At 39.7% G+C, this 12,834-nt stretch overlaps 1 protein-coding gene across 1 annotated transcript in view; it reads left to right on the top strand.

Moving 5' to 3' along the window:
* parga (poly (ADP-ribose) glycohydrolase a) overlaps positions 1 to 12,834 on the top strand; it is a 30,285-nt gene that overhangs the window by 2,524 nt on the left and 14,927 nt on the right. The window contains exons 5-7 of the mRNA XM_042502362.1: positions 852 to 926; positions 5,767 to 5,859; positions 8,115 to 8,269. Of these exons, the coding sequence (XP_042358296.1) occupies positions 852 to 926; positions 5,767 to 5,859; positions 8,115 to 8,269 (323 nt within the window). The remainder of the gene's footprint in view (positions 1 to 851; positions 927 to 5,766; positions 5,860 to 8,114; positions 8,270 to 12,834) is intronic.

Raw genomic sequence — 12,834 nt, 5'->3', positions numbered from 1 at the left:
ATCAATTGAAAAAAAATGCTGGCGCTCAGAAAAAAATGCTATGTGGACACAGGCGCTAAGATACACTTAACAATTTTTACAGGTAAAGTGATTTGCATCTCTAATTTAGAAGTCCCCACTGAAATACCTAAAACAACTGTTTTTTTCCCTCCTGTTTTTGTAAACAACAAACAAAATGTGCATCACATCCATCATCTGGTGAGGAGTGGGCGAGAGACAGTTTGCTCTGCTTGGTCTCAGCAGTTCAGGTCTCTGTTCTGGCACCTCCTACTCTCCATGATTGCTTACATTGTGTTTCAGTAGAGCTGAACAGACCTTTAAGACACTGCAGAAAAAAATGTGAGACATGAAATTGGCTTCTTAAAACTACTCCAACACAGTATTGAACATGTCTGTGCACTCATCATTGTGGCACTTGACTTGAGACTCTTTTTCAGAGTTAATCACCCTGCAAGCATTTTTGAAAACATTGTTTTTGGCCATAAAAAAGGCAGCTTAGTGTGGGTGGAAAGAAAAAGATGCCACTTCAAATTTAGCTTTCAGATATGAGCATTATAATATAATTGTTGCATCGTCTCATTTGGCCAGCATGCCTTTCTTACTGGAGGATTTCTAGTTTATTATTCAAACTGAACTGCCACTGGAGTTTCAAATATGCAAAATTTATTCCATAAACAACCACAGGGTGGCAGAGTTTGCAACAAACAAATGTAGCGTGTTAGGGCTTATGTACATAAAGGAAGATATGTAACCTTTGATTGTGAATACTTGAGTGCATTAAACCGGCTTTTAATCTGCTCCTGTGCAGTTTTGTTTTATATAAATAAACAAATGCTTGTTTTCTTTTTCAGGATGCTATATTGAGATACAACATAGCCCATGCAAAGAAATGGGACTTCACTGCCCTGAACCTTCTTTGCACAGAGGTAAGATGTGATAAAAGATAAAACCAGCATCCATAAAGCCTGCTGTTGAAACTGTTTTGTCAAAATGTGTCTTAGGCATGAATCTTTGCTGAGCATGAAGTATATGAAAGTCTTTGAGTGGGAAACACCATTGAAAGTAGCAGAGCACCTTAGTTTTTTTTCTTAGTTCTTGGCAATACAACAGGTTTTCATATGAGCAATTTAAGAGCACTGATATATAAATAAACACTTCATCAGCCTTTTTAGTGTCTCACACTTTCTATATTCAGCCACTGTGAACTTTGCTGGCAGTGTTTGTTTATCACCATGGTTAATTATGTCTTTAAAATCTAACTTAATGAAGAATGCAGCTAAAGCTGACACATAACTAGAGTTGTTATGACAAAGGGAGTCTGCTTTCCTCTGTTTGGCTGCAAGCCCATCAGTGTGCGTCGTCCCGTCCCAGTACCTGGGAGTCTCACAGGAGCTAATACGCTTCATTCAGTTAGGACAGATGAGCACAGAGCATGGCAGCAGCAGCTGTTGTGAATGAACCAGGGGAATGTCTTTTTTTTCTGTCTCTTTCCTCTCTGTAAACACTTCTTTTCCCCTGCTCAGACAGTTATGGACTGCAATTTCATACCTGTCGTTAGAGAAACTTAAACCCAGGTGGGATTGATTTTGACACGTCATTCATTACTATTGAATTACTTATTAAAACTGTTTTAGAAATGTAGCATTTTCAAGTAAATCATCAGACCTGCTGCAGAAACTCCTTTCTGACATTTTGTAGTATTAGAAGCACTGCCTGTCAACTGCCATTGTACATTTTATTCCAAAAAAAAAAAAAAAAAGACATATTAGGCATATTACAACCCAAAGTGGCCTTTAAACATAAAAAGAGGATTCAGTCTCTGAATAAATAATAAAGCACTTTTAGTTAGAAGTCAAATTCGGTTACCTACATTTAGTAAAGCAGACTATCAGACTCTTTCGGAGTGGACTCATGTCTTGGTTAGAGCGTTTTGGAAGAAGGTCATTTTTCTAATGGAGCTCTTACAATAAAGCGGGAACATTTCATACTTGTAACGGTCCAGTCAGATTGATATCCAAACTTGATCTCCATCCCTTCCCATCATTGATTACTCAGCTAAATTCAGGCCATTCTGAAATGGTCTTTTTTTCCCTCTCGGAAATAATTTCTCAGAGTAAAGCAGGGAGCTCGGTAGATCAATAGCCACCCAAGTCTTTTTATAGCTCAATCCAATTTAATTAAAAGGTCCCATTAAATCTGCAAGGATGCTCAGTAAAGCCAGCAAGAAACTCGGCCTTTCCGGCATCCGTTGCTTCAGCGGCTCCCCTCACCGCCCTGAGCATGGTATTTCCCCTCATTCTTTTCTGCTGAGGCATTTAGGAAAAGAGGTTGGTGCTCGCTGGAAAAGGACAAGTCAAGGTTTAAATATCCAGAGCTAATAGGACTCAAAATTAAGAGGGTTGCTGTGCATACTTAAAAAGCTTCAAAAGGTGTTAAATTAATTACTTTTTAAAATAAGGCCTCAACTCTTGTTAAAATATTCTAAATCAATCTTCCAAAGTCTTAAAAATGCTAAGATATAGGAAGTAGGATTTTGTGAATAGTTTCTGATGTTGCATTGTAAAATCTTCAAATAATTATTAACATACATTTGAAAAATAAATCAAATGTGTCTCACATTAATGTTACGCAGATCAGGATAGTGGAAAATAACACTCATACTTTACAGCTGGGATGCTAAGAGCAGAGGATTCACTGTCTGCTAGCTAGCTATCACACGAGGGTGTACAAATTCAATGAAAACTGACATTTTTACCAAGATTTGCTGCATGGATGCAACCATTACAAGGCAATGAATATTAGGCTCAGTTTATTTTATGCAAAACGTTTTTAAACTTGACATGATGGGAAATTAAAGAAGTGGAATGTAACATGCAGAGTGAGAAGCACGAAATCCGAGTATTTCCCAGTTCTGTCATCTCACATTGAAACAAGTCATACTTTTGTTACACCATTTGGAAAAAAAATCCTTAACCCCAAGTAATTGATGCCAGTTTGTGTTTTTATGCCTTAGCACCTGTGACAGTCGTGGTCTGGGGCGTTTTGCTTTTGGGTTGTCTGTCCATCCAATTTACATAAATGCAGCCTTTAGGGAATTTCTTAAAATTTGGCACAAATGTTCACATGGGCTCATGTTCTACAAAAACACTTTTCTGGCCTTGAATCAGCGACATAACTCAGAAACAGAAGGGGAGACATTTGGTCAGATTCTGATTTGGTGACATTAATGTTAGGTGCCCACCTTAAATCTGCGATGATTAAATTGATCTTCTACGCTGCCGCGTTGAAAATGCACATGAAGTGTCATGGCTACATGAAAGTCTTGACCGGTTCACGGAGGTATAGAACCACAAGGCTAAAATTTGAGTGGCATTAAATAAGTCTTAAAAAGTCTTGCATCTAACTTGCCTTTTGTTGTAGGAACCGTGGTGCAGGGATTGACAAAAGTGATACAGAAATGTGAATAGACTGCTTTCTATCAGTTGCATTTCTATCAGTAAATGGATGCAGGATGGGGGAGCATTCAGAGCATCATGCCAGCACATTGAGCAGGAATGATTAACAGCTGCTATTCTACAGCAGTCATGCATAAGTGAGTTGTCCCTCACGCAGAGACAAATGTAGTAAAGAATCACACAGACTGAACTGTTCAGCCATTCTTTGGGCAAACCAATTGATTCATAATTGACAGAATGGTTTTTACTGCATACCATTTTTAAAAAAAATGTTACTCCTCTTTCGCTGTAGTTTGTGGCGAGTTTGAATTGCAACTGTTGTACTCCTCATCCGCAACCACCTAATTAAATATGGAGCAACAGTTTTGCAGCACTGGGGTAATTGTCATGAGGTATATTGCCCCTGGGCTAGTGATTGACACTCTGCTCAACGTGTAATAGCCATAGGGGAGAAAAAAACAGAGTTATCCAAATTAGGGCTTGTCTGTAAATTGTCTTAGTGTTTCTCCCCTGCCAAATGAAACTGTCACCGTGTCACTTTCTGATGAATGTCTGAGGGCCGAGCAGGAAAGCAGTCCTGGAGTAAGTATAGCTGATGGTCCAATAAACAATTCAGCTTCAAGATAACAACTCTCTGCATGCATTAAAAAACATAATTGACCTGTATTTAAATGTGAGAGATTGAAACTTAAGGTTGATGTGCCAGGAAATGAAAATAACTTGTAAAGACCAGAATGGATGGAAGATCAGAGTGTTATCGATCATTAGCTGATGCAGTAGTAAATCTGGACTCTCCTGCTTGAACTCTGTCATAAGTATTGATGTGAAAGGTATAGTTTGTGTGCGCAGCCCAACCTGTGTGTTGCTGGTCGCTGTAGCTGTGGAAAATCCGGGGGATTATCTTTCCACCCTCATCCTGCTGCATCACCGACTACCATCTATTAGTCCCACCGGAGCGCTTTATGATGTCTGCCAGCTCATTACTTCTGACAGCATTTAGTGAGACCTGCTCTGCAGCCATATAAATGCTCCCAGACAAATCACCCACCAAAGACTTCCTGTTGAAAATCAAGCCACCCTGCCACTCTCTCCACAATTGGTCATTTGCATTTGCTCCAGAAGGTCCATTTAATCAGCACAGGCTCCCCTTGCTTACCTTGATAGAATAAGGCAAGTGATTTATGACAGTGACATTCGGAGCCAATACACTCATAAGTGATTGCGTTGTAAATCTGGGTCTATGATGGAATAACTGGGTGTTTATTTTAGAGGGAATTGCAGATGGATGCTGAGGTAAGCTACAGGCTGAAGTATGGATGCCTCGGCTGTGGCAGGCGTGCTCCCAGATTGATGGGATGAGCCTGGATCTGTGTAGCGAGGAGCTCTGCAGCATTTCTATTTCTTCTTTCATAGCTGAAGTGTTGGGGTTATTGATATCTGACAATAAACCTCTGTTGCCTTCCCTGACACTGAGTTTTCTTGTTGGATATGAGAGAACTTAGCACACTTTCTTGGATATTAGTTACTGATATTGGGTTATGACCTCAGACTCACTTTCAAATGATTATTGTACCATTTCACAAGTTGTTGGCTTCTCCTCATAGTTTTCAGGGCCATGTTTTCTCTGTGCCTGAACAAAACAATAAAAACCCCTAAAAGAAACTATTGCAATTATTAAAAAGGAAATTGCATGTTGAACTTTCACGTTATTGTATTTTCAGTTGAAAAAAACTGAAATGAACTGTTTAAAGGAAGGCAGTATTATTTGTTTGAACTTTAACGAAAAATAAGTTGTCACTAAACCAGTCTGTATTTTATAAAATAAGATTAATGACATTTGATGGAAAAAATTAAAAAGTAACAACAACAACAACAACAACAACAAAAAAGATAAAATAAATAAATTAAATGATTAACTAACAAGGCAGCTATTATTATTATTGGTAGTAGGATTGTTTGTATTTTTATTATCATTATTATTAGTAGTATTATTAGTATTATTAACTTTTACTATGTTTATCTATATGTTTGCTTTAAAGGAAAAGGTGAAAATTGCCAATGTAAGTGAGATGCACACTGCTTACATTTGTTCTTCTCTCTTAATTGTCAAGAAAAACAAAAGATTTCGTTCAAACCTGACATTTTGGTTGAAAAAATCAGGGCTGTTACAAACTAATATGTCACTTCAGATCTAATCAGTCACTCTGACTGCTGGCTCTGAGTAACTGCCTGCTTAACTAGGCAGTCAGCTCCACAGAGATATCCCATTTAACACAATTTCTCCCTGCATGTCTTTTTTTCTCTACTCCAGTATCTCGACCATTCAGAGACACAACTACTGTTCGAGGCCCTACTACCAGCTATGGTTGACCTCGCACTCAGTGCTCCTAGCCTCTGTACGATGGTAAGTGCAGTTATTTTTATTTTTGAATATTCACACAGTTTATGTTGAGTGGGTTTGCAGAAGTAGTGGGAGGATATTTAAAGGTAAGCTGTTTTGATACAGTGGGTTCAATAACAGATTTGTAGTGTTAAAGCTGGGGTAGGTAGTTTTTCTTCAAAAGCCCAAAAAACAAAAAAAACAGCCTGCTCCTGCGGCTCTCCCCTGTCTGTCCTAAACCCATTCCACCAGATGACCACCGGCACACGCACGTGCTTCATACAAGTACTAGTCATTCATTTTAACCATCCTAATCGTGACTGTGAGGCTAATGCCGTTAAATAGCAGCAATTCTATGAGGCTTACCATCCTGCTTTCTTTGCAGACTTGTGGGCCTGAAAAGATCGCTATATAAGCATAAATCTGAATGAGCCACAGCCATGACGTGAGCCATTCAGGGAAGCTCACTATTTATTTATTTTTAACAGACTGGCTATTTGGCATGTAGACTGAACAGGGCTATGGAAAACTGATTTTTTTTTTCATCTTTGAGTTAACGTTTTTGATATTTTGCTGCCACGCTTTGATGGTGATTGCAAGAACAGCATGTGGGCAAGTGTCTTAATTAAAGCGAATTTGTGATGACAAACCCTTATGCATAAATCAGACATTAATAATAGCCTAAGTTTACACATTATTAATGATAAAGAAGAGTCAGGAAAATATGAATGCATGGCAAAAATAGCATTTTGTCAGTAGTTTAGAGATCCACCAATATTTCACTAAGCATGCTTCCAGGTTGACTCATGTCTTAGTAAGAGGGGCCAAGCTTCCCCTGGCTCTGCTGTAGATCGTGCCCTGACTTTTGCTACAGTTAGTCCATCCTCCTCTTTTGGGTTGCTTTAAGATGTAAATAGTCGTAACCAATGCTAGAATAGCCACCTTCTCTGCAGTTTTCTCCACCACTGAATCATCGGCTTTCACTCACCGAAAGGACATGCATGAGCATCTGCATTTGTAGAGCAGCCAAGAGGAACGCCCTCCCTGTGAAATGACCTCTGATTGGCCAAAGTCTCCTGTCACGGGACAGTTTTTTAAAGCCTGAAAACAGAGCCAAGGAGAAGTGATTTCTGGTGTTTTATCAGACCACTTGATTTACAGTGTTCTCAAAGGTATTATGTAATGTTGCCCCTATGTCACCAAATTATAACTGCCTATTGCAGCTTTAAGAGATATAGGAGGAAGGCTGTAAGTGCGTGCAGTGAGCAGAGAGGAGAAGCGAAGGGTTAGATGGTGGATGTTATACAAGATTGGCTCATGAGTTACAACTGCTATAATGAATGCCTCTTTTTGGTGTGTATCAAGAACTGCTTCATTAGAAAAGAGGGCTGCGGGAGGAGAGGTCCGTCTCATCTCCAGTCATCCATCTGATGTGTTATGCTTGAGCAATTGAGGAAATTCCAGTTATGAAATTTAAAATTCGGCCCATTGCTGTGGACTTTCACACCAGCCATTCCTCCTCTGAGCAGTACATGTTGAGAAACAGGGCTGTCACTTTTATTCGCATTAAATGGAGCTGATCCATGTCACAGATCTTTTAAATGTCATCCACATTTGTCTTCATTTTCATTCTGTGTCATCAATTATAGCAATGCAAAAAAAAATCCAACATTGATATTTTTGTAATTCAGTTATCTATTTCAAAGTCCTCAGTTTAATTTGATTCAGCGCCCACACTGAGCAGGATAGGAAAACCCCTCTCCTTGTTACTCGAGACAGAAACCAGTTGTAGAATTTCAAGATTTAACCAAAAACAAAAGGGAAATCTGGCACAGATTTCACTTCAGAATCATTTGTTGCGGTTGGATAATGAAGCTTTCTGACTCTCCACTTTGTTTTGCACTATTAAGCGCCAAGGCTAATGTTTATGCGTGTGTTATTAGAGCTGTTATTGATCTGCTAACTGGGCAGCCTTGGGAGGCTCTTTAGCCCTAATCAGTGAAGATAGATGGGCCCTGTGAGTCAGCCTGAACGAACCTGGGGGAGAGCAAGAAAACCAGAACCTTAATTACTACCACCCATTTACCTAATGGAACTCTCCTTGTCTTCTCCGCCTGCTAGATTGCTAAACTAATTATGTACCCACATTAGCCATCAGACCCACAGGCTTGCACCCATGTAACCTTGTGTGTTTCTCTTTGTCCCGTTTCCAATTCTGATCTCCAGTCTCTAGAGTTTGGTCTCTTCATCACCTTTTTTCTCTCTCTCTTTCTCTCTAGCCAATTCCCCTTCTGAAGTCAAGGATGAACCACTCCCTGACTCTGTCTCAGGAGCAAATAGCCTGTCTTCTGGCCAATGCCTTCTTCTGCACATTCCCCCGACGCAACTCCCGCAAGTCGGAGTACTGCAATTATCCTGAGATCAACTTCTACAGGTAAAGGCACCAAACTGAAGCGGTACAAAACAATGATCAGCAGCTTCCTGGGGTAATTGAGTAAGCTGCAGTCATTAGTGTGGTATTCACAAAATGAGTTTTGCCCCTTGAGCCTTTTGCTGAGTCCCCTTGTAGGACATGTCTTTCAGCAGGAGACTGAGTAGATTTAAGACTCAAATATTGACCCTGAGTTTGCCTCATTGGTCTGTATGCTTCAAGAAGAAGCTTGATATGCTGTCAGACAGGAGCATGATTGGAGTCATTGGCATCATTATACTTTTTACTGGTCCTAAATAATTGTGGAACAACCTGTGTTTTCCAGGTTTTACTGGTAGGCTCACCCATTAGATGTGCTTTAAATACAGTGAAAGGTGTTTATTATTTTCACAATTAAGTACAAATTCTTTACAAACAGTTAGATTTCAGATTTAGTAGCTCTATCTTTAGTGATCCTACCATTCAGAGGAAAGTAAACTGATTTCCATAAGGGGGCACTACTGCCTTGAAAACCCCTAATAGATGAATTCTGTTACTCGACTCATTCAGTGCGTTAAGTGAACATACAATGACACTGAAGTTTCTTATTTAGCTTTTGTAGCTCCCCACCAGTTCAGTCACGGACACAAGGTGTTGGTCTTAATTTACGGGCATTTATTAACACAAACATGCTGTTGCACACGTTGTCAATCATACCGTGAGATCATCAAAAACACACACAAAATTATAAAATGCGAAGCTCAATAAAAAAAAGTCTCATAGACATAACAAATGTTTTAAACACGAACTATGTGGCTGTTTACTACCTTGTCAGCATAAATAATAAGCTCAATTCAGAAATAACTTATTACCTCATTGGTCACATTACAGAACAGAAACGCCCATGCATCGAGCGTCTTCACACTTCACATTTCATCGTAACAATTCACCCTCTGCAGCAACGTGACACTACTCAGCCTCTGTTACCTTGCAGGAAAGGAGTGCAGCTCTCAAGAAACAATGCAACAAAGAAATGTATCAGTTCCAGTATTCCAGTTTACAGGTCCTTTCAGAGACATATAATTTTATGATTCATCTTAAACTACATTAACGTTAATTAACAAAAGACATCCAGAACATTATTCAGTTAAACTCAAACATTAATAAATTAACTTAAAAGTTAGAACTGATACTTATGCAGTGGGTCATAAGAAGGTGAGCTGATTGGATCTTGCTGTTTAGCAGTTATAGCTTGAGTTATTTCATTTGGGGATTTTTTTGTCAAAAAGCATTTTTATGTTTCTGAAAGTGGTTAAGATTACATTGCCAGCTCTAACTGCCCCTGTCACCTCATAGACTTGAGGATGGGACTGTGGGCAGAGTCTCTCTGAGCACCATGTTTCTGTTGTCTTTTTGTGTGGGAAGGACATTTGGGGTAGGAGTGTTAAATTGGTCTTCTCTGATTCTACCTACTCAGAACCAGTGGTCTGTTAAGAAAGCCTGTGATGGCTAATTGAAACAAATTGTTTTGATAGACTTTTTTAAAGGGCACACCTGTGTATCCATCTCTGGCTTCTCATAATCTTGAGTAGGGTTACTTGGTATGCAGGGAGATATTGCAAAAATGTCGGTGTGCAGACAGCAGCAGAAGGTTTGGCTGTATTGACCTCAGTTTGTCTGTTATTAAAGTTTTCTGCTGTCTGTCTTTGTTAATGAGGACCACCATTTTCACTATTGGGAGAAAGATTTAATTATTATCATTGACTTGTTAATTATGCTCAAGACATTTGATACTGAACAGGCAGCTGATAAATGTAAGGGAGTTTTTATGGTGTGTATGTGTGAGGTGGGATTAGTGACAGAGTTTTAATAGGATTTTGTTACCAACTCTGTTACAGTTTTTATGGGCTGAAGGCACCTCAGTACACAATGGACATTGTCCAGATGTCAATGTGTCCTCATTAGTGATATGTGTAATCACTTCTGGTGTTGTTGCCTGACAAACTGGAGATGTCGGTTCTGCACTACCTTATTATCTCAGTCCAGCCTGGAGGGGATCGTGCGTTTGGTTGTGTGTGGGTGTGTGTATGTCTGTCCGCAGCTCATTTTTCAAACTACTTGACCAATCAGCCTAATATTTTTTGTGCAAATTTATGACAATATGCTCAAGGATCTCTCATGATTGAGTTGATTCATAATTGCTGAAAAACCTGTTTTATTGACCGTAATATTACATCGCTAACTGCTGACTCACTACTCTTAACAGACTGACAGGGACTGCAGTTTTTTTGGAAATCGTCTCAGCTAAAAGAAACAAGCCTTACCTTGTCTGTTGCAACCCACATTTGACCTTCTGACATCCATAGAAAAGTTTGGTCTAATTTTGAACCAGAGCATGTGCAGATTAATTTATTACCTAATATGTTTTGATCCACATAAGTCAGGCACAATACAAGATGAATTAATAACAACGTTTTGTTATATTTTATACTATATCGACGGTAAGGACACAGGGAGGGACAATTTCACTGGCCAGCTCTTCACAATCTAGGTGCAACCCGATTTTGTTCAGTCTGTGGCATGGCATCATACCACACTTGGTGTATTTTTAGACAGTAAAATGTAGGCTATTTAGTTAAATGTTGTTGTTTTTTTCTATTTTCATCGTTTGTATTGTTGTTATACTTCAAACTAATTCCGTTAAAAGTCCACTCATAAAAGACATGGATCAAAGCTTTGTTGCTATGTTGTAGTTATTAAAAGTACATTCATCTTCACAACTACATTGTAAGCTATCCATATTTCACATACAGTGCCTGTTAGCAAGAGAAATCTGCTTGAATTACAAGAATTGTCGAGAGTGTCCACAATCAGATTGGTCGGCTGCATGGTGAAAATCTGCTCCTAACCGAGTGCACTTCTTAGTTATGATCTTGCTTCCACCCTTTGCAGAACATGAAGAGTAGGTTTGGTACCATATAATTTTGATATTTCCTGCAATCTGTACGGGCCCCAACTGCTATCAAGAGCCTAATTGGCCATCTGCTCTCCATTGGGGGTTAAGCAATAACATTTCATGGAATGGTCATATTGATCATATGTGATTTGGTCCACGTTCTCTCCGTCAACCCCTCATTTTATCAAAACCTTAATCATACTCTCACAATCAGTCATCTGTATCACCTGTACAGATGACTGATTGCGAGAGTAAGATTAAGGTTTGGATTATGATATCTGCCTCCACATCAAACACTGGTGGTAGGCTAAGTGAAGAGGCCTCTCTAATAATGTAAGCATTGATTCAAGTCCCAGGACTGGCTGTTTCAGAGCCATGCCAGCACTTGGTTGCAGGCCCGCTTTCACTATCAGCATTTCTGCTGGCAGTGAAATACAGGAGAGAGCAGGAGAGGAAAAAAAGTCTTGGTGTTTCTGAGAAGATGAGACAAGACAACCAGTGCAGTCTAAAATGGGATCTGGATCGTTACTGGCCCTCCCTCTCCCCCTGTAATTGAGGGAGTGTCCGTCACTTTGCTTATCGGCTACAGTAGCGCTCTGTCTTGGACAAGCAGAGCAGCAAGCAATCTGCTGATTGCTGTTTTGGCAGAACTGTCAAGGTTTGTCCTCCGTTAAGTGATGGATAGATTCGAGGGAGAGGGAAGAAGGCAGACTTTTTTTTTCTCTGTGAGAAGAAAATGACATAGGAAGTCTATTTAACAGGTAACAATAAAAAGCTCGTTCTTGAGAAATACTGTATGTCCTGTTTTCTTCCTCTTTTTGTCTGAACTGAGTAGACCACAAGATGGCTTACTTCATTTGCAAGAAAACAGCCATATTGGTAATGGTAAAACTGTCAGAGATCTCGTCTTCTGGTGCACTTTGTGTAATACGTAAGGTTAAGTGGATATGAATCAAATAATTAAAGTGACTATCCTTGAAAATGAAAATTGCTGCAGAATATTTTGTAAGGCGTCTGTCTTTAGTGAGGTGTAATTTGTAGCTATACTGAAAATGTCATCGTCATCTGCCTGTGTTTCACTCACAGGAAGGTTGTCCTCCAGGGTACCTCATGGCAAATTGACACTGACTAAGGGACTTGGAGTAGGGCTTCAAAGTGCATGAGTAAAGCACTGTGTAAGAATTATAAATTACAAATATAGTGGGGAAAAACACATTTGATATGCAGAAATTGCCTAATAAATTTGTTTTTTTTCTCACAATGAAGGCCTTTTAGTGCATTACCCTTTTCATTTCATTTGTCCCCTCTGTTTTTGCTTCTTTACTGTTCTGGGCAGAAAGCAGTGGGGAAGAAAGATGAATGGTGAACTGTAATTAGTCGTCAGCTTAGGTCTCTTAATGGAGGGAGAGTACCAGTATGGGCTGATTTTAAGCTGTCCACCCAACCCTCCCTCTCTCCCTCTCCCCCTCCCCCTCCCCCTCCCTCCACCCACACTAGTTTTTATGGTAACTCTGAAGAACTGAAACACGGCCTCAGGCATTGCCATTGTATGAAGGATGGAGGTAGATGGGAGAGACATCATGCCAGTTTAAAAGCTTGACCTCACTCCTGACATGCTGTGGCATGGTTGCGC

This window comes from Plectropomus leopardus, chromosome 15 (genome assembly GCF_008729295.1).
Source record: "Plectropomus leopardus isolate mb chromosome 15, YSFRI_Pleo_2.0, whole genome shotgun sequence".
Taxonomy (NCBI): domain Eukaryota; kingdom Metazoa; phylum Chordata; class Actinopteri; order Perciformes; family Serranidae; genus Plectropomus; species Plectropomus leopardus.
Note: the sequence above shows the minus strand (reverse complement) of the source record. Positions and strands in the feature narration are given on the sequence as shown.